General features: G+C 45.8%; 1 protein-coding gene across 20 annotated transcripts in view; it reads left to right on the top strand.

Moving 5' to 3' along the window:
• The window catches only part of STKLD1 (serine/threonine kinase like domain containing 1), a 78,007-nt gene extending 60,850 nt beyond the window's left edge, over nucleotides 1–17,157 (top strand). For all 20 annotated transcript variants that reach the window (XM_053281725.1, XM_053281739.1, XM_053281732.1 and 17 more), the window contains 13 exons: nucleotides 1,006–1,118; nucleotides 2,169–2,286; nucleotides 2,919–2,993; nucleotides 4,783–4,921; nucleotides 5,844–5,985; nucleotides 8,348–8,440; nucleotides 8,522–8,630; nucleotides 11,188–11,328; nucleotides 12,076–12,184; nucleotides 14,001–14,131; nucleotides 14,902–15,057; nucleotides 16,403–16,460; nucleotides 16,778–17,157. In XM_053281725.1, coding sequence (XP_053137700.1) covers nucleotides 1,006–1,118; nucleotides 2,169–2,286; nucleotides 2,919–2,993; nucleotides 4,783–4,921; nucleotides 5,844–5,985; nucleotides 8,348–8,440; nucleotides 8,522–8,630; nucleotides 11,188–11,328; nucleotides 12,076–12,184; nucleotides 14,001–14,131; nucleotides 14,902–15,057; nucleotides 16,403–16,460; nucleotides 16,778–16,808 — 1,415 coding nt within the window. In that variant the 3' untranslated portion in view covers nucleotides 16,809–17,157. The remainder of the gene's footprint in view (nucleotides 1–1,005; nucleotides 1,119–2,168; nucleotides 2,287–2,918; nucleotides 2,994–4,782; nucleotides 4,922–5,843; nucleotides 5,986–8,347; nucleotides 8,441–8,521; nucleotides 8,631–11,187; nucleotides 11,329–12,075; nucleotides 12,185–14,000; nucleotides 14,132–14,901; nucleotides 15,058–16,402; nucleotides 16,461–16,777) is intronic.
• Nucleotides 17,158–20,089: the final 2,932 nt, after the last annotated feature.

The following is a 20,089-nucleotide window of genomic DNA, read 5'->3' as shown; positions in this document are numbered from 1 at the left end:
GATTCCTACCTGCAGCCTTGGAGAAGCTGCTGCCGGTCTAGGTAGACAGTACTGAGCTAGATGGACCAATGGTCTGACTCAGTATATGGCAGCTTCCTATGTTCTTATGTTGTTGTCTTCCAGTGTCCAGAATCCACTGCTTTGCAGTGCTTCTAGAAAACCTGCTTCTCCAGGTTCCCAGAAGCAGAAGGGTCTTGTAACATTCTCCTGTGCCTAACTTTGCTCCGTGTCCAGTGAAGCTCTCCTCCTGTGAACGGAAGGCTCTTCTGCTCACAGATTGCAGCACAGGATCCAGCCCAACATTGCCCTCTCTCCAGGTTGTCTTAGGTTTTTGATTTCATGAACAGTGGAAGCTTTCATAAATAGTGTTGTCAGATAGGTTGCCAAAAATGTTCTTTAGTATTATGGCATAATGATGTTTAAAGTATGTTTTGAACGATGACTACTAGTCTGGTAGCTATAGGCCACCTCCAGCTTCGGAGGCAAGATGACTCTCCATACCAGTTGCAGGGGAGTAATAGCAGGAGAGAGGGCATGCCCTCACCTTTTGCATCTGTGGGCTTCTTGGAGGCATCTAGTGGGCCACTGTGGGAATCAGGATGCTGGACTAGATGGGCCTTGGGCCTGATCCAGCAGGGCTGTTCTTACGTTGAACTGGAGAGCTGGTCTTGTGGTAGCAACCATGACGTGTCCCCCTAAGCTAAGCAGGGTCCACCCTGGTTGCATATGAAAGGGAGACTAGAAATGTGAACACTGGAAGATATTCCCCTTAGGGGATGGAGCTGCTCTGGGAAGAGCATCTAGATTCCAAGTTCCCTCCCTGGCTTCTCCAAGATCGGGCTGAGAGAGACTCGTGCCTGCAACCTGGGAGAAGCCGCTGCCAGTCTGTGAAGACAATACTGAGCTAGATGGACCAAGGGTCTGACTCAGTATATGGCAGCTTCCTATGTTCTTATGGGAAGATTTTCTGGAAATGCACATCAATATATAATTCATTTATTTTAGGTGATATCGGGAACTATTATTATGGACAGGGACATCCGATGAAGCCGCACAGGATCCGGATGACGCACAACCTGTTGTTAAATTATGGCTTGTACAGAAAAATGGAAATCTATGTGAGTAGACATTAGTGTTGTCACTGAAAGGTTGATTCCTAGTAAAGATTCAGTCCTTTAACTTCTTACACACATCAGTTTTCATAAATTTTTCTATGTTTCACACATCAACTTATTTGTGTTCTGTGGAGAACATAAGCTAATATAGGTGGAGCAGTCTTCTTCCAAGAGAACACTGATTGTAAAAAAAAACCCTGTGAACATGCTTTGTCAGAAAACAAAGTTCATCGAGATTTTGGATCTTTTGACAAATGTTATCCTGTGTAGGTAGAAAACGTGATGTTGGGTTTAGTTCTTGCATGATTTAAACACTTTGTCTTAGCTTTGTGGTGGCTGTTAAAACCCTTATGAGAACTACCTGTACCTGAAAGTAGACCTAAAGCTGAAATACTTATTTTGGTGAGTGTTAACTTTGCCTGTGGCTGATCAAATCAGTCTCAAAGAAGGTTACTTGCAAAACTGCTACCTCTTTTTCTCTACTGGGCCTTGCCACCATAGGGAATGTCTAGAACAGACTGAATGGGATGGTCTTGTGGTTACTCTAGTTTTACTACTGGGACTAGCTTCTCACTAGAATACCCAAACAGTCAGTTTCTGCCTCCATGTACTGGGTTGAAGATCTTGGCGCCCCAGACTGATCTCTCCTCCATAACACTTAAATTAATGGCTGGCGTGGGTTGGCGGCCCTCTCTAGGATGCTAAGTTACAATCCTGTCTGTTTCTAACCTCCCGCCTTGGAGGTCACACATTTGCACTGTATTGGCTAAGAGGGGCAAGAGTTAAATTCTCTCCCCCAGATCAGAACTCGTAAGTAACCAAAAGGTTAGGCTTTATTAACGCACACAAGAACTAAGTGCGGTACAGAAGTAGAGAAAGCGTTGCTTCTAACTTGCCTCCAAGATTGACAAGGACAAATAGGCTATGCCTTATGTGCCCTTGGGTGAACCATGGTATTGGCGGTATGAATTAGCATGAACTAATTTTTAGTAATTGGCTGTGTTGCATTCTCAACTGGATGACAGATCCGTTTTTGATCTTCTCACTTCCCAGCGCCCTCACAAAGCGACAGCAGAAGAAATGACCAAATACCACAGTGATGAGTACATCAAATTTCTTCGCTCGATCAGACCCGACAATATGTCTGAATACAGCAAGCAGATGCAGAGATGTGAGTCTGGACGTTGGGCTCAGTGCAAACAAATCCTCATGGTGAAGGGCCTCTTAAATTGCCAGATGTGAATGTAGGTTCTTGTGGGACCTGCTGCACAAGGGAAACCTAAGTGTGCACACATGCAAAATGTGTTTGCAATGACCAACTTTAGTCTTCCTCAACATTGGTTTGGAGACTTGTTCTCTGTTTTAAGATTATATTGTATGTAATATATGTAGCCCTGTTCTTGTAATAGGGCTATGTTAAGTTATACATGTAGATCAGGCTATGGGGTCTAGTGATGAATGTTAAATGCACAGTTGCCTCATCCTCGGTGAGAGGGGTCTACATTTTATACAGAGTGGAGTGTGTGGCTGCTATGCCCTGCTGCTCTAAACAGGGAGAAAACTGTTTAGGGCAGCAGGGCTGCTCCAGATGTTATTGACTGGACAAGCAAAAGCCATTGCAGCTGAGGATTCTGGGAGTTGTAGTCAACAACCTCTGGGAATCCCTGTTAGAGAGGTCACTGGTGTCAGCCACCTTTCCCAGAATCTTCTCTGTATTTATGTTCTAGAATTTTAAAGACGGGTATTCTTATACCCACACCTTGGAATAGTTTACTTAAAATTCATGACACTTGTCTTCTATAGTTAATGTTGGAGAAGACTGTCCTGTCTTTGATGGGCTTTTTGAGTTCTGTCAGCTGTCGACAGGAGGCTCTGTGGGTGAGTATGTTCTCCTTAGGATGGCTTGTGCAGTTGTTGGTTTCTCAAAGGCTGTCGATTGTAGTGGCTGACCTGCTGTGCAAGGGGGCATCAGCCCAGTAACACTGCGTGCATGCAGGCTGTGCAGTCGATGTTGCACGAGAGTAAGCTTGTAATTTCCAGTGGGCTTACTCGTGTGCAGTGTTCCTGCAACTTGCATTGCTGGGCTGATGTACGCCTGTGTGGAGTGTCTGCTAGTAGTTCGGGAACATTGTCTATTAAATCTTTTCTGTGAAGCTGGTCTTGTAGGAGCAAGCATGACTTGGCCCTTTAGCTAAGCTGGGTCTGCCCTGGTTGCATTTGAATGGGAGACTAGAAGTGTGAGCACTGTAGGATATTCCCCCTCTTAGGGAATGGAGCCGCTCTGAGAAGAGCAGAAGGTTCCCAGTTCCCTCCCTGGCAGCATCCCCAAGATAGGGCTGAGAGAGACTCCTGCCCGTCACCTTGGAGAAGCCGCTGCCAGTCTGTGCAGACGGTACTGAGCAAGATGGACCAGTGGTCTGACTCAGTATATGGCAGCTTCCTATGTTCCTATGTAAGCTATAAAAGCAAGCTCTTCTGTTTTGACATTTAACATGGAAGAAGGCACTGAGAATGTGTTCATGGCTATGCTGATAATGGGCAGGAGAAAGAATTAAGTAAATATCGGCTTTGCTTACGTAAAACTTTAAAGCCTTAATATGTAAAGATAACCGGCTCCATACTAGTGTTGTGCACATACACACTCTCTCTCTCAGCCACACCATACATAACTAGGCAAGATAGACTCTTTCTCTTCCCTTCAAAATCCAGCCCTGGTCTAGCAGCTCTTCACAGTTAAAAAAAATTCTGGAGCGGTTCAGATTTCCTGACAAGGTCCTGGCGGAAGGGAGAGACATGCCAAGCCCTGAGCCTGCTCACCCATCCTGGAATCTGCACGATGCCTCTCAATCCCCATTGCAGGGGAGTCACATCAGGAGAGAGGGCATGCCCTCAACTCCTGCCTGTGGGCATCTTGTGGGTCATGGTGGGAAACAGGATGCTGGACTAGATAGGCCTTGGGCCTGATCCAGCAGGGCTGGTCTTAGTTCTTACATTGTGACACCCCGGCAGTCATATAGAAGTGGAGCAACAGCACTTGGCTTGAGGAAGAGAAGGGGCACCTTTGCCTTGCCAGAGAGTGAGGGACCTGTTGCCGTAGATGGAAGAAGAAGTCTTACTCAAGACTGGTCTAACCACTCACTGCAAGAAAATGCAGTCTTCTGAACTGAAAAGCAATCGCTCGTTGCTGTTGTCATCACAGCTGTAAAATGTTTAAACATTCCTAGCCACAGTGGTCAGTTGTCAAGGGTGATGGGATTTGTAGTCCAAAAACAGCTGGTGGGTTGGAGTTGTGAAGTTCAGCCGAATAGCCAGACTAGAACAAGGTGATGATGATGATAAAGCAATGACTCTTCACAAGACATGCAATCTGTCTCTTCATTCCCTTACCTGCCCGACCACATTTCCCCCACTGGCACTCTCTCCCAAAGTGTCGGTGCTGGGCTGCAACATACATTCCCGCAGCCCCGGTAAATGTTGCACCAGAAGTGGTCGAGTGTGTGCATGCATGCTGTGCTCAAGCACATCAGCCACTTCCGGTACGACGCTTCAGGGCTCCTGGGAGGTATGTTGCAGCCCCGCACCAACACTTTTGGAGAGCGCCAAACCAGTTCGTGCACATCCCTGCTAAAGGTTCCTAACTGTATTTTCCTTCGCAACGATCCTCTAGCGGGAGCAGTCAAGCTGAACAGACAACAGACGGACATGGCTGTTAATTGGGCCGGAGGACTTCACCACGCCAAGAAGTCGGAGGCTTCTGGTTTCTGTTACGTCAATGACATTGTGCTTGCCATTCTTGAGTTACTGAAGTAAGTTCATTCTGGAGCCGTAAGCACAACTTGTCCCTTAAGCAGGGATCCTCAACGTTGGGCCCCCAGATATTCTTGGACGTCAACTCCCATAATCCCCAGGCCCAGTGGCCTTTGGCTGGGGATTATGGGAGTTGAAGTCCAAGAACATCTGGGGGCCCAACGTTGAGGATCCCTGCAAGGCATTTGGAAAGGTGATGGGCTTCTGGTTAATATGGTAGAAAAGGAGTTTCCAAACTTGGATCCCCAAACGTTGTTGGACTACAATAGCAATAGCACTTACATTTATATACCGCTCTGTAGCCAAAGCTCTTTAAGCGGTTTACAATGATTTTAGCATATTGCCCCCAACATTCTGGGTACTCATTTTACCGACCTCGGAAGGATGAGTCAACCTTGAGCTCCTGGTCAGGATTGAACTTGTAACCTTCTGGTTACAGGGCGGCAGTTTTACCACTGCGCCACCAGGGGCTCTCTCTACAACTCCCATCATCTCCAGCCACAATGGTCATTGACGCCTTTGGCCATTGTGGCAGGGAATGATGGGAGCTGTAGTCCAACACCTGGAGACCAAGATTAGAAGACCTGCAATCAATGTTTGCTCTAAGAGGGATTCCCAGATGTTGTTGACTACAACTCCCATAATACCCAAGCAAAAGCCCCTGCCACTGGGGATTCTGGGAGTTGTAGTCAACAACATCTGGGAATTCCTCTTAGAGGGAGCAGTGCCAGCAGTTACTGTTTTTGGTAGCCCTTTTTGAACTTCTCTTTTTGTAACGTTAAAGAAGAGCAGAACACAAATTCCAGAACTGTCCTCAGTTTAATCAGGTTTTACTGTCTATCCCAAGGCTTACTTGTGCAAGGTTAAGTTCAGAAGTGTTCAACGGTGCTGCTTTTCTGAAAGTCTCCCTTTCCTCTCTAGATACCACCAAAGAGTGCTGTACATTGACATTGACATCCATCACGGTGATGGGGTTGAAGAAGCATTCTACACCACCGATCGCGTCATGACTGTATCATTCCATAAATATGGTGAATATTTCCCTGGTACTGGCGACTTACGGGTGAGTTCAGGCATGAGCAGTCCACTTGGTTGATTCTTGCAGATATCCTCTTTAAGCCCCATTCTCATACTGAATTCGCTATTCAGCGTGCGTCCTGTTTTCCGAGAAGCTGTTGAGAGAGGCTTGTAATTGGTCACACTTTTTAAACATTTTTCATCAATGCCTTCTGGCAGTTTTAGGCTAAGACCAACTTGGATTTGTCTATGGCTCCCTAATGAGCTTCATAGATGAGAGGAGATTTGAACTCGGGTCAGTGTTCTTCATTGTAAGGTCTGGGGGCCAGTGGCAGGGGGCCTGGGGGAGTGCTGGGCCTGTGCGAAGATTTACCTAAAGCTGGCAACAGTAACTCATGCCTTTGTTACCGCTCGCTTGGATTACTGTAACACGCTCTGCTTAGGGTTGCCTTGGAAAACGATTCAGAAGCTTCAGCTAGTCCAGAATGCCGCGGCCCGCCTCCTCATGGGTGGCCGTAGATTTGAGAGTGTCACACCTCTTTTACAGTCGCTGCATTGCTTGCCTGTTCGCTTCAGGGTCCAATTCAAAAGTGCTGGTTCTCACCTACAAAACCCTGACGGGCTGAGCACCTGTATATCTCCGGGATCGCCTCTCCCGGCCAGTCGTATCCCGGCCTGTGAGGTCTTCTCAGCTGGCCTTCCTTAGTGTCCCGGGCCCTGGTGTAGTGCGTGGTGCCTGGGCCCGTAGGAGGGCTTTCTCTGTGGCTGCCCTTCTTCTTTGGAACTCTCCCCCCCAAAAAAAATTCATTCAGCCCCCTCCCTGGCTGCTTTTAAGACCCATCTCAAGACCCACCTGTTTCGCCATGCATTTGCCCTTCAATTTTTTTTAAAAAATTATTGCTATTGTTGTTCACTGCCTAGAGTCTTTGGAAGAGGTGGTATACAATGATTTCTTAATAAATAAATATAAAATAAATATAAAATAAAATAAAGCTGTATACTCTGATCTGATAAGGACAGAGTGATTACTATTCGTGTGTGCACTTGATCTTAGCCAAAAGGCTGAGAAAGCGCTAAGCTGTATGCCAGGGGGTCCCAACCCGGGGGCATCCACATGTTGCCAAACTACAACTCCCGTCAGCCCCAGCCACAACAAGTTATCGCTGGGGCTGATGGGAGTTGTAGTTCAGCAACATCTGGAGGCCCCCCAGGTTGGGAACCATTGCTTGACACAGTCCCCCTGGCATCATGAGGAGGTGACCATTCGCACTGGCAGTGCTACACGTTACCCAGCACCAGTGGGCTCCTTTTTAAGGGCAGCGAAGCCCTCTTACGCCCCTGCGCCATCTTGAAAGGCATGTGCCGAGTGCTGGGAAGTATAGCCCTTGGAGTTTTTGAGAGGGCTCAGTTTCTCTTAAAGGGGCCCTCCTAGCACTGGGAGAAGTATACTACTGTGCGGAGGTCAGCCCAGTGGGAAAAAACTGAAGGGTGGTGGTTGGTTTTCTTGTGTTTTGTTTTGCCAGACCTTTAAAAATAATGGAGATCACGGACTTAGGTTATCCACATCCAAGAATGCAGAATCTTTATTATTACAGCCACTGACCAGATGATAAAAGTACAGAAAAACATAATGGATACAATTTTAAAATCACAACCACCACCGCATTAGGTGTCAGTATCCCAATAATCTAATAAGCCCATTAAGATCTAGTTCTAATAATAACCTCACCCCCCCCTTATATTCTAATCATTGTACCCAGCAACCTCCCCCGGAGTAAACCTTTTGACGCTTTGAAGTTACTACCAGGTGGTCTGACTATTTCACCCTTGTGTGGTATGCATACGGGTGGGCAAAAAGGAATAATCTTTATATGTTTCACTTAGTGGATGGCAGCATTGCACATATAGTAGCATGTGACTTTATGGATCTGACCCAGCAGACACGTGGCATTACTGGCCCAGGTAATTGATGGTCTTTTAAAACTGATCTTCCCTTCTCGGTCTGCATTGCACCATCCCTGCTCTTGTTTCCATTCTCTGCAGCCGTTCCAAATTACCTTTTGCTGCGACCGAGGGCGGTCACCCAATCCCAGTTACGCTTGTGGGTCCGATTCTTCTGCCTTGTCCCCTGTTCTCCTTGGCCTATTTCCTTGAGCGCTGTTTTCTTCTCTGACACTGATCAAATGTGTGTTCTGAAGATTTAATCGGGACTGTCCGACATTCCCTGGCCCTGCCCTGGTATATAAAGTGGGAAACTCATTTTTGCACTCGACTCGTTTGCCTGGGCTAGTGGCTTTGTCGTCAGAAGGGTCCCTAAGGTAGTTTTGAGCTGAAGCACAATCTTGCTTGCTCTTTTTATGAAGTTCGGTGGGGTCTTTTAAAATCTTAATCCTGGTTTCTCTCCCTAGGACATAGGGGCGGGGAAAGGCAAATATTACGCTGTCAACTTTCCAATGAGAGACGGAATTGACGACGAGTCATATGGACAGATTTTTAAACCAGTGAGTATATTCCAGATTCCACCGAAAGCTGACACGGCGAAGCCGAATTACAGACTTAGCATCCCTTCTGCTTCTTTACAGATTATATCCAAAGTGATGGAGATGTACCAGCCGAGTGCTGTGGTCTTGCAGTGTGGGGCAGATTCGCTGTCTGGTGACAGGCTGGGGTGCTTCAATCTGACGGTCAAAGGTAAGAAGCAGCAGGATTCAGAACGCCACGTAGCTGTCGTTCTTCCAAACCCCTGTTATTTATGTATTCATTCGATTTCTATACCGCCCTTCCAAAAATGGCTCAGGGCGGTTTACACTACTACGACTACTACAAATATTTATATACCACTCTTCAGCCAAAGTTCACAAAGCAGTTTACAAAGAAAAATAAATACATAATTAAAATGGTCCCCTGTCCCCAAAGGGCTCACAATCTAAAAGAAACCTAAGGCAGATAACAGCCACTGCCACTGGAGGGATGCTGTGCTGGGGCTGGATAGGGCCAGTTGCTCTCCCCCTGCTAAATATAAGAGAATCATCACTTTTAAGGGTGTCTCTTTGCTCCGTTAGCAGGGGTTACACAGAGAAATAATAAATAAATAAGATGGAACCCTGTCCCCGAAGGGCTCACAATCTATAAAGAAACATAAGATAGACACTAGCAACAGTCACTGGAGGGACGCTGTGCTGGGGGTGAATAGGGCCAGTTACTCTCCTCCTGCTCAATAAAGAGAATCACCACATTAAAAGGTGCCTCTTTGCTAAGTTAGCAGGGGTAACTTAGATGCTTCTTAGATGCTGATGAGGCCCAAAAAACATTGTGAGCTTCAATCTTCATGTAGGAATTCCTCCAACACCACGAAGAGTGGGACCCTGCAATTCTGCTTTCCACTGCATCATAATTCTTGATGCTCTCGTGATGCCTTGCCATAGCTGCTAAATTATTGGATCGTACTCAGACGATTGTACGCACTCATTCATCCTTCCCATGTTCCTCCTCTATGATTATGTCTCTATTTCCATTCTGTTTCGCATCCTCTATTGCAGGGGAGGCAAACTGCAGCCCTCCAGCTGTTGGCCTACAACTCGCATTATCCCCAGTACCACCGTTCTATTCCCCCCCCCCTTTTTTTGTTTTGAATCGAAATGTCAAAGTGCTGCGTTGCACATTCGGGTTGCTCTCTAGATCTGCAGCATCAACTGTGTGCATGAATGTGCCCTCTCAGAGAGAACTGGGAAGATTCAGGCTAGATGTTAGGAGCGGTTTCCTGATCCAGCAGCAGTCTGCCTTGTGTAGTGGTGGGTATCTCCTCTGCTGCAGGTTCTCTGAGAGGTCGGGCGGGGGGGGGAGCATTTTTTAGGGCTACGATGACGGAAATTTATATACCGCTTTTCAACAAAAGTTTCCAAAGCGGTTTACAAACAAAGAAACTGAGGCTTCCTGTTACCAAGGGTTCACAGTCTAAAAACAGAAACATGAGACAGGCACCAGCAACAGCTGCTGCAGGGATGCTGTGCTGGGGGTGGATTTATTTATTTGATAAATTTGTATGCGGCCCACTACCGAAGTCTCTAGGCAGTTTCAAGCACAAACCAAACCAAGAATTTAACAGTTAAAACATGTAAAGATCTGATTTAAAGCTGGATAGGGACAGTTGCTCTCCCCCTGCTCAATAAAGAGAATCACTACTTTAACAAAAGGCCGCTTGAATCGCTTAGCAGGGAATCTTGCAGCGGATTCCTGCACGGAGCCAGGATTTGGAGTAAAGACCCTCAAGGTCCCTTCCGGCTCTAGAATTCTGTTGCTTAATTGAGCCGGTATTGTTTCCAATGCGACGCTTTTTCAGTGGAATCAGTTCACATGTTTGGACACCCACTACATAAATAGTGTATAAATACTACAGATAGTACATACTGCTTTTCAACAAAAAGCTCTCCAAACAGTTCATGCAGAAGAAAAGGGAAAAGGAATATCCTTCCAGTGGCTGTTGCTAGTGTCTTGTCTTATGTTTCTTTTTTAAGATAGTGAGCCCATATTTTAAATAAATTTTTCCACCTTGGGGTCCCCAGATGTTGGACTGTAACTTCCACATCCCCAAGCATAATGACCTTTGGTCATAAATCAAGTTCATGATGGTTAATGTTTCCAGGCAAAATACAGTGTGTTGGTTATTACCTTTAAAGCCCAGAACAACTTAAGTCTGAGTTATCTTAGAGAGCGCCTTCTTCTGCATGATCCCCACTGCACATTACGGTCATCTGAGGAGGTCCCTCTCCAGTAACCACCGGTTCATCTGGTGGCGACCCAGAGGCGGGCCTTCTCTGTAGCTGCTCCTGGGCTTTGGAATGCACTCCCGGCAGAAATCCATAATTCGAGATCACTACTGTCCTTCAGGAGAGCCCTTAAGACCTATCTGTTTGGCCTGGCCTTCCAGGGTTTTAAATGATTGGAAAACTGTTTAAAAATTGTTTTAAATGGTTGCCCTGGATCTCCAGGGTTTTTTAGCTGTTGAATTGGTTTTATTTTGTTTTTATAGTTCTGATTTTAACTGTTAACTTGTTTTAATTGTGTTTACCTTGTTGTAAACCACCCTGAGCCATTTTGGAAGGGCAGTATATAAATCGAACAAACAAATAAATAAATAACTGTGCATCTGACTGCCTGTAGTACGTGCCGGTCTTCTGTTGTTTGTAGATCTACAGGAAGATTGCTCTGTTTAAAATCTCAGTGGTGGTATTCTCCTGATTTGTGGTAGGTCATGCTAAATGTGTGGAAGTGGTGAAGACTTTCAACTTGCCTCTTCTGATGCTCGGAGGAGGTGGATATACTATTCGCAATGTTGCTCGGTGCTGGACCTACGAGACTGCTGTTGCCTTGGACTGCGAAATTCCGAATGGTAAATATATGGAGGAGCTAAGCCCCAGGATTGTAAATAACTTCACTGACCCCACCCTCTAACTGTCATAAAGGTAAAGTGTGCCTTCGAGTCAGTGTTGACTCCTGGCGACCACAGAGCCCTGTGGTTGTCTTTGGCAGAATACAGGAGGAGTTTGCCATTGCCTCCTCCCGCGCAGTGTGAGATGATGCCTTTCTGTATCTTCCTATATCGCTGCTGCCCGATATAGGTGTTTCCCAGAGCCTGGGAAACATACCAATGGGGATTTGTATGGCTTGCTAGTCAAGTTAGGTGGCCCAAATGTAATAAGCGGTGACGGGCAGATCACGTTTCTATGTATAGCCAGCTGCGAGCCTCTCTATACAGAGGCTGTTCTGTGCTGATGGTCGCGTTTAAGAAGCAGGAGATCTATCTTGGCTTCTGGCTCTTTAGCCAGACTCTTTGTAGCTTCAGATGAGCCATTTAGAGGGATGTCTTTGAGCACATAAATGTTAACGAAATATGCCTTGAATTTTGTAATGATCGAAAAGCGGGAGGAATACAAATCCCTCCTCCTAGCTGTGAGGACACCCAGGCAGGCTAATCATCATCCACAAAGGCCATGTCTGGGGATTCTGTCGGCAAATATGAGTCTGAAGTGATTTAAGGACAATGGTGTTTTTAGCATTGTGATCAAATATGAGAGTGTGAGTGAGCTGAAGGTTTATCATAGAAGCCAGCTAAGCAGGCGCCATTTTGTCTTGGTAGAATTGCCCTACAATGACTACTTTGAGTACTTTGGACCTGACTTCAAGCTGCACATTAGCCCATCAAATATGACCAACCAGAACACCCCAGAATACATGGAGAAGATTAAGTAAGTATCTCCTTGCTTTGAAGATGAGTCCATGTGGAGGTCTGAACCATAGCAACTTTGTTTAGTCGGGTCATGAGGGAATAATGTGTTTCTTGTTCACCCCACCAAGAAGCTGTGAAAGATTAGGGTTCGCGAGGTCCTCGACTCTTAGGATAGCTGTGGAAAAACCTGTTTAAAGCGCGGGGGTGCTGGGGGTGGTTTAGAAACTGTACCCTTTTTGAGACAAAAAGACAAAACCTAGACAAGCTGATGGCATGTTAGTGGGTTGTGTTTTTTAATTGTGCATTGTTTTAATTCTATTTCAAACCGCTTTGGGAATATTTTAATGAAAAGCGGTATAGAAATGGGACAGTTAAGTAGTTGGAAGAAATCTTACAGACTAGTCATTACCATTGTGTTTGCTTAGAAGAAAAATTGTAATTTTGCTAAAGATCCACCAGTCTTGGGATAACATATGTCACATAACATAGGTGACATTTGCCGGAATAGTGACATTTAGATACATTTATAAAAGTTTTTATCTCCAATTCTGTTACTGAGTGTCAATACGTTGGCATATCATTTGGATGCCAACTGTAAGTTCTAAAATAGTTGAAATTCCAACAAGTGTGCTGGCCCTGAATGGTCCAGCCATCTATACCGATACGTTGCATTGGACTGGTGTGTTACTTACATCAGACCCTCTTGTCCGTTAGGGATGTGCAAGACGTTTTGACTCAAAACGGGCCGTTTTGAGTGTCTCGAGCTCAAAACAAAATGCCCTTTTAAGGCCTGTTTTGAATTCGGAGTGCAAAAACCCCCATTTTGATTTGAGACGTTTTGAGTGCCATTTTGGAGGCCTGTTTCTTCCTTGCTGATTGTTTCTCTGACATTGGCTTCCAATTGGCTTGCGGGTCTCCTTCCTGCTCGGTTGGCTTGTTGTCATACAAATGATAACCATATCTTTTGTGGGTTGGGTGGCAGAAAGCACCCGGCGTGCCCTACCACACAACCCACTGGTGTCGGTAGGAGCTATCCATGGGGATCAATGGTGTGTTTTGCGTTTCCCCCATTGTACCCTATGGCCGCAACTCTCGAAACGCTTCGAGGTTTGTTCCATCGAAACAACCGAGTCGACGAAAAGCTTCGGCTGTCTGCGTTTTTGTTTCGAGCTCAAAACCAAACACAAAATCCATTGCTTGCACATCCCTACTGTGTGTCCCTGGTGGATACCGCTGCTTGGTTTTTACTTTGATTCCTTCTCCCATCTGACCTGTCCTTCGCCCTTTTGGCCAAGGGGTCTCTGGGCCAGGGGCGGGCAACCTGAGGCCCTCCAGCTGTCCGTGTACTACAGTTCCCATAACCCCCATCCACAATAGCCATCAGAGCTGGAGATGATGGGAGGTGTACTCCCCCAGCAGCTGGAGGGCCTCATTGGCCACCTTTGCTCTAGGCAGTTGGGTCTCTTTGGCATGTCAGAATAATTGGAGAGTCCATATACAGTGTTGCATCAGCTGGTAACCTCCAGGCTTGACTACTGCAATGCTCTCTACCTGGGCGCCCAGTAATTGGCGCCCTGGGTGCAATTCCAAAAGACCTTGAAGAACATCTCAACACCAGAGGGGCCACAGAAATCACCATCAGCCAATTCCAAAAAGCAGCTTTACTGGGAACAGCCTATATTCTGCGACGATATCTAGAACAACTGACAATAAAATCCAGCCATCCCAGGTCCTTGGGAAGGACTTGATGTCTGGATAAAACAAACCAGTCAATAACGCCTGTCTGACTGTGCAAACAAGAAATAATAATACAAAATAAAAAATTTGCCTTGCAGGCAGCGTCTGTTTGAGAACCTGCGCATGCTGCCTCACGCCCCTGGTGTGCAGATGCAGGCGATCCCTGAAGACGCTGTTCACGAAGACAGTGGCGATGAAGACGCCGAGGATCCAGACAAACGCATTTCTAGTAAGGAAGGGCTTAAGAGGACAGGACTCGGTGGGGAACGGAGCACAGAACGGCAGCATTCAGCTGGCCTCAGGGCTGGCTCGATCACTTCTCAAGCTATCCGTTGTTCTCCCTCAATGCCAGCCAGTGTTGGGGGCTTTTTTGCCCCTGCCTGTGGAAGGCGTGGCAATCAGCACCACTTATTCATTGCCATAGATGCTGTTTCTGCTTCGGGGTTCCTGAACAGGCTGTGTTAAGTTCCATGCGGTTCCGTTTCCTGTTGGCTGCCAATGGGCAGCCTTTCCTTCTAGGAGTCTGCATACGCATGATCCTTGTTGCAAAGATTCTGCCGGAAGTGTCAGCCCCTTAGCGGGTTCCCTTTGCACCCACCCAGCAGTACAGTGAAGACCAGTGTTCTTTCTCACGGATTCCCAGATGTTGTTGACTACACCCCCTAGAATCCCCAGCTGCAATGGCTTTTGCTTGGGGATTCTGGGAGTTGTAGTCAAGAACATCTGGGAATCCCTATTAGAGGGGACACTGGTCCCCGGATGTTGTTGGACTACAACTCCCATCATGCCCAGCTGCAATCGCCAAAGGCCTCCTATACAGAGTTGTAGCCCAAGAACATCTGGGGGCCCAAGGCTGAGAAACCCTTGGATTATGGGGTACCACTTCTGGCAGCATCCCCTTGGTAAAAGCAAGGTGGACCGGGGGCCCCCAAAAGAACCCGGCACCCAAGGAAAAATGGCGGCCAAAGCTCTGTTCTAATCTTGCCTCTTTAATTCTAGTCCGCGCCTCTGATAAGCGGATAGCTTGTGACGAAGAATTCTCCGATTCCGAAGACGAAGGGGAGGGTGGGCGAAGGAACATTGCAGACCACAAGAAAGGAGCCAAGAAAGCCAGACTAGAAGAAGACAAAAAAGAAGCGGAGGACAAAAAATCAGGTGAGATGCTCCTCTCTAAACCGATATTTTTTTTGATTCACTATATTTCTATTCTACTTTTCCTCCCAAGGAGACCAGAGTGCTGTATGTGGTGTTATACATATATATATCTTCACAACAGCCCTGTGAAGTTGGTTTGGCTGATCCAACTGCCTAACCAGGGTGGCTCTGACTGACTGCTCCAGAGCCACCCTGTGAGTTTCATGGCTGGGTGGGGATTTGAACTCTGCTTTCCCAGTCCCAGTTCAACATGTTTTCTTTGGCTGGAGTCGTAAGCATGCCATACTCTCTTGGGGTCTAGAGACGGGGCCTTTTCGGTTATGGCCCCTCGGCTTTGGCATTTCTTCCCTGAAGAGCTTTGCCACGCTCCCTCCCACGGTGAATTTAAAACACATCTTAAAACACACCTTTTTAAGGAAGCGTTTTAATGCTCCATTCTTTGTGTTATATCTGGTAGGTTCTTTATAGCTTTTTATAATTTTCAGTTTTTGGCTTTTAAAATAACCTTTAATTTGAACCTGGTAATGATTGTGGTTTTTAATCTGACAACTCTTTTGTTCAATTTAATTACTTTTAAAGATTTTTTTGTATCTTGTGTCTATTTTATTTTTGTGAGCTGCCTCAAGCTGTAGTGCACTGGAGGGGCATAAATAATAAGTCCTCCACTCTCTAAGAATCGCTTTTAAAAATGTTTATACAGGAGAATCTCGGTATATGCGGAGTTCCATTCTCCGCAATTACCGCAGATATGGAAACTGCGAATAGCTAGTCATTGGGGCCATGGGATAGGTTCCCAGTGGCCTGAAAATTGCCCCCCCAAATGCCTTAAAGGAGCAAAATCAAGTACCCTACCATGCTCTACGGGCCTCCAGTGATCCAGCAACACCCCCCTGAAGTCAGAAATCGTCAGGTATTTTTTTGTTTTTCTTGCAATTTTTCACAGGTTCCGCTCCCCAACTAAGTGAGCCATATAAAATGGCACTCAAAATGGCGGCCAGAAATGGCCTCCGAGGTGATTTTTGGCCACCCCTGACCCACGGATATGCAAAATTAACCCGCCTTTTGCCAATCCTCACCCCTCCCCGCCCATTCTGAGGTCGTGTGTCCATTACCCAACCATGGATACGTGAAACGGACGTTGTGGACCGGCAAATATTGAGGTTCTCCTGTATAAAATGAAGTCCTTGGAGATCCCTTAACTTGGCCACTTGATCTGTCCTACAGTAGCTTAGTCAACAGCATCAGTCTTTTGGCAGTCTTACCGACACAAATTACTCTGGTCTGTGACCATACTAAACTAAACGCACAATCCGACACCAATCTGACATGGTTCATGTTTCCCCAGATATTAAAGAGGAAGATAAATCTAAGGACAACAGTGGTGAGAAGTCAGACACCAAAGGGTAAGTAGCTGAAATACTGCTTATGGATGACGATCAGTCAGTGCAAGTAGCTACTAAAATACTTTGTAACTGGAGGTCTCAAGCACGGTCCCCCAGATGCTGTTGGGCGACCCTGCCCATAATCCCCAATCCTAGGCGATCATGGCTGGGCATGATGGGAACTGTAGTCCATACACTCCTGGGGACCCAGGTTTGAGAACCTCTCCTTTCTCATGTGTGCCCTGCAAGCCTCCCTGTATTTGAATTAGCCGAGAACGGTAGTACATTGAAATTGTGACCCGTGTTAACAGTTGGCTTTTTCTACCCCCTCTGAACAGAGCAAAGTCAGAACAGCTCAGCAATCCTTGAATAGAAAGCCTCACATCAATTAAAAGGACACAGTGCTAAAAGCGCGGGTGGGGAAAGCGAAAAGCAAATTTTCCTACGGGAAGAGACTGTTGATTTCTATTTGGCATGGAGCTATTTATTTTCCAAAAAAAACCCCTACTGTGTTTTTTTTGTTTTTGGCAAGTTGTATTGTGAGTTTTCTAATTATGATGCAAAAATGTGTTCCATCCAGCTTTAAGTAATAGTATTTAAAATGGATGTGAGTTATTATGTTAAACGTCTAAACGGATCTATTAAAATTTGCCTTTTCCTGAGCTGATTTTACCCTTTTTTGTAATTATATCTTTATTAAAAAAGGAAAAAAAAATTGTGTGGCTGTCTTGTCCATTTATTGCTTATAGTAAGCATTCATGCGTGAATTGCGTGGGACTGGGAAGATCGCGTCATGGGAGAACGTGGCAAAGCTTGAAGCCGCCGTGAACTATTTCGAATAGTTCATAACCCCCCTGGCTACTGCGTTAGTGGGACAAACTAAGGGATTGAAAGCATATTGTGTTTGGGTATCTATTAATCCAGGGGGTGATTTTAAAAAGCAATACTGTCCTCGGAGTACAATTCTAGCAAATTTAATTGTTTGGAGTTGCATGAAGACAGCTGAAGAGGAGGGTGTCATGCATCTCCGTAAGCGTATCGTTAAAGAGTGCAGGCGACATTAGCACATTTTGAGATTATTTTATCGATCACATTTCAACAGACATGTTCTCTGAGTGGTTTACATAGCAAAAGGAATGAGAAGATGGCTCCCTGCCCCAAAGGGCCATTCACTCTGAAAAGAAAAGGGAGACACTCCAACTACAGTAAATAAATAAAAATAAACACACAGTATAGATTTGCTTTTCAACAATAGTTCTCAAAGCAGTTTACATCGAAAAATGATTGATTGATAAGATGGTTCCTTGCCGCCTATGGGCTTACAACTGCAACCAACCAATCCCCAAAATATAAGGTAGACACCAGCAACAGCCACTGGAGGGATGCTGTGTTGGGGTTGGATAGGGCCAGTTGCTCTCCCCCTGCGAAATGGACGAGAATTGCCACTTTGGCAAGTGCCTTTTTGTTCAGTGCGGGGATACCAGCAACAAGCACCCGGATGATGCCGTACCTGATTGAATAGGGACAGTTGCTAATCCCCTGTTAACTCTTTCATATTTACCGCTCAAAAAGATGCCTCTTTGCCCAGTTAGGTGTCGGGGATGGAAAATGCTCTATTCTGCTCTTCCCTATCCTCTTATCCTGCAGCTTATTTTATGTATTTAACATTTGTACACTTCCCCCTGCCCCACTGATCTCCTTTAATGCTTAATTGAAAGTTAACAACTCAGTAACTGATGAATTTCACTGCTTCCCTCATTTCCTCTTTATGAAAAATCGAAGAAGCCATATACATATATAGTTGCACCCAACTATGAATGTTAAAGAGGAAATGAGGGAAGCAATGAAATTCATTGGTTACTGAGTGTATTAACTTCATTATGCTTTTGGGTTCTTTTCCCTCCTTCCATGGTTTAGTTTTCAAACTTTTGGATGTTTTTATACTTTTAACGTTCAGTTGCTCATTAAAGAAGGTCATTGGACGGGGGAAAGCTTTGAAGTGTGGAAATGTGTATTTCATCGCCCTTATACCATCTCATTTGTACACTGCCAAAACTTATGTCTGAGTGGTTTACAATAAATAATACAAATGAAACAAAATAAAAAGCTTAAACATGAACATCGTTTTAAATTTTAAATTATAAACTGTTAAAACAGTATCTGATTCTTACATTTAATATATTTCTATACTGCCCTTGTGTGTCTGGGCGGTTTTAAAAGCCTGGATGAACATAACTGCCCTTTTAAAAGTTGTCAGAGATGGGGAGGCTCTGATTTCAGCAGGGAGCACATTCCGAAGCCCAGGGGCAGCAACGGAGAAGGCCCCGTCCCTGAGTAGTCGCCAGACAAGCCGGTGGCAACTGCAGATGGACCTCTCCTGAAGATCTCGATAGGCAGTGGGGCGAATGGTTAAGTAGATGTTCGGCACAGTGGGGGAATGCTTGACTAACAAGCAGAAGGTCGCTGGTTCGAATCCCTGTTGGTACTATATTGAGCAGCAGCGATACAGGAAGATGCTAAAAGGCATCATCTCACGCTGCGCGGGAGGAGGCAATGGTCAACCCCTCCTGTATTCTACCAAAGACAACCACAGGACTCTGTGGGTGCCAGGAGTTGAAATCAACTTGGCGGCACACTTTACTTTTTACCTAAGCTGCTTAGGGCTTTATAGGTTATAACCAACAGCTGGTATTTTGCCCAGAAACTTATCGGCAGGCAGTGTAGTTCTTTCAACACAAGAGTAATATGGTCTCTCCTAGATGACCCAGAGACCAACCTGGCTGCCGCATTCACTTGGGTTAATTAAATTGACATGTGGCCAGCCCAGCTGAATGCCGCTCACGAGCTATGGATTGTGGCCAAGCGTTTGACAACGCTATATAAGAGCAGCTCTGCCAGATCAGGCCTAAGGAGGCCCATCTAGTCCAGCATCCTGTTCTCCACAGTGGCCCACCAGATGCCTCTGGGGAGCCCACAGGTGAAGGCATGCCCCCCTATCCTGCGGTTGCTCCCCTGCAACTGGCATTCAGAGGCATCCACCTGGGGTGCAGAAGAAAGAAAGAAAAGTTTATTTGGTCTTTTGCTGGTCAGAAGTTCATTGACCAGCAAACACTTAAAATAAAACAGTATGCGTTTTACAAATAATATAACAGAATCTGGCCATGACGGAGATCACATCATCCACATTAGTTAAAAAATAAGTTGAATAAAATTCATCAGACTGGCCAGGCAAATTATCTAACATGGGAGATATAAGTCTTAAACGGGGTTCACTATAAAAATCACAATGAAAGGTCAGCTGCCGTATTTCAGCTAAAGGTTGGCCACGGGCACGAAACTCTTTAAGCCAGCGAATCAAGCCACACTCAGGCCTGCCGCCACAATGCATTCACAGTTGTTCACTGTTCAACAACAGCTGGAGTGCCAAAGAAGAGAGCTGTCTTGTGGTAGCAAGAATGACTTGTCCCCTTAGCTAAGCAGAGTCTGCCCTGGTTTGCATTTGAATGGGAGACTAGAAGTGTGAGCACTGGAAGAGATTCCCCTTCTTAGGGGATGGAGCCACTCTGGGAAGAGCAGAAGGTTCCCAGTTCCCTCCCTGGCATCATCTCCAGATAGGGCTGAGAGAGATTCCTGCCTGCAACCTTGGAGAA

Source organism: Hemicordylus capensis, chromosome 17, assembly GCF_027244095.1.
Source record: "Hemicordylus capensis ecotype Gifberg chromosome 17, rHemCap1.1.pri, whole genome shotgun sequence".
In the NCBI taxonomy this organism is placed as follows: Eukaryota; Metazoa; Chordata; class Lepidosauria; order Squamata; family Cordylidae; genus Hemicordylus; species Hemicordylus capensis.
This window is presented reverse-complemented; position numbering and strand designations above follow the sequence as displayed.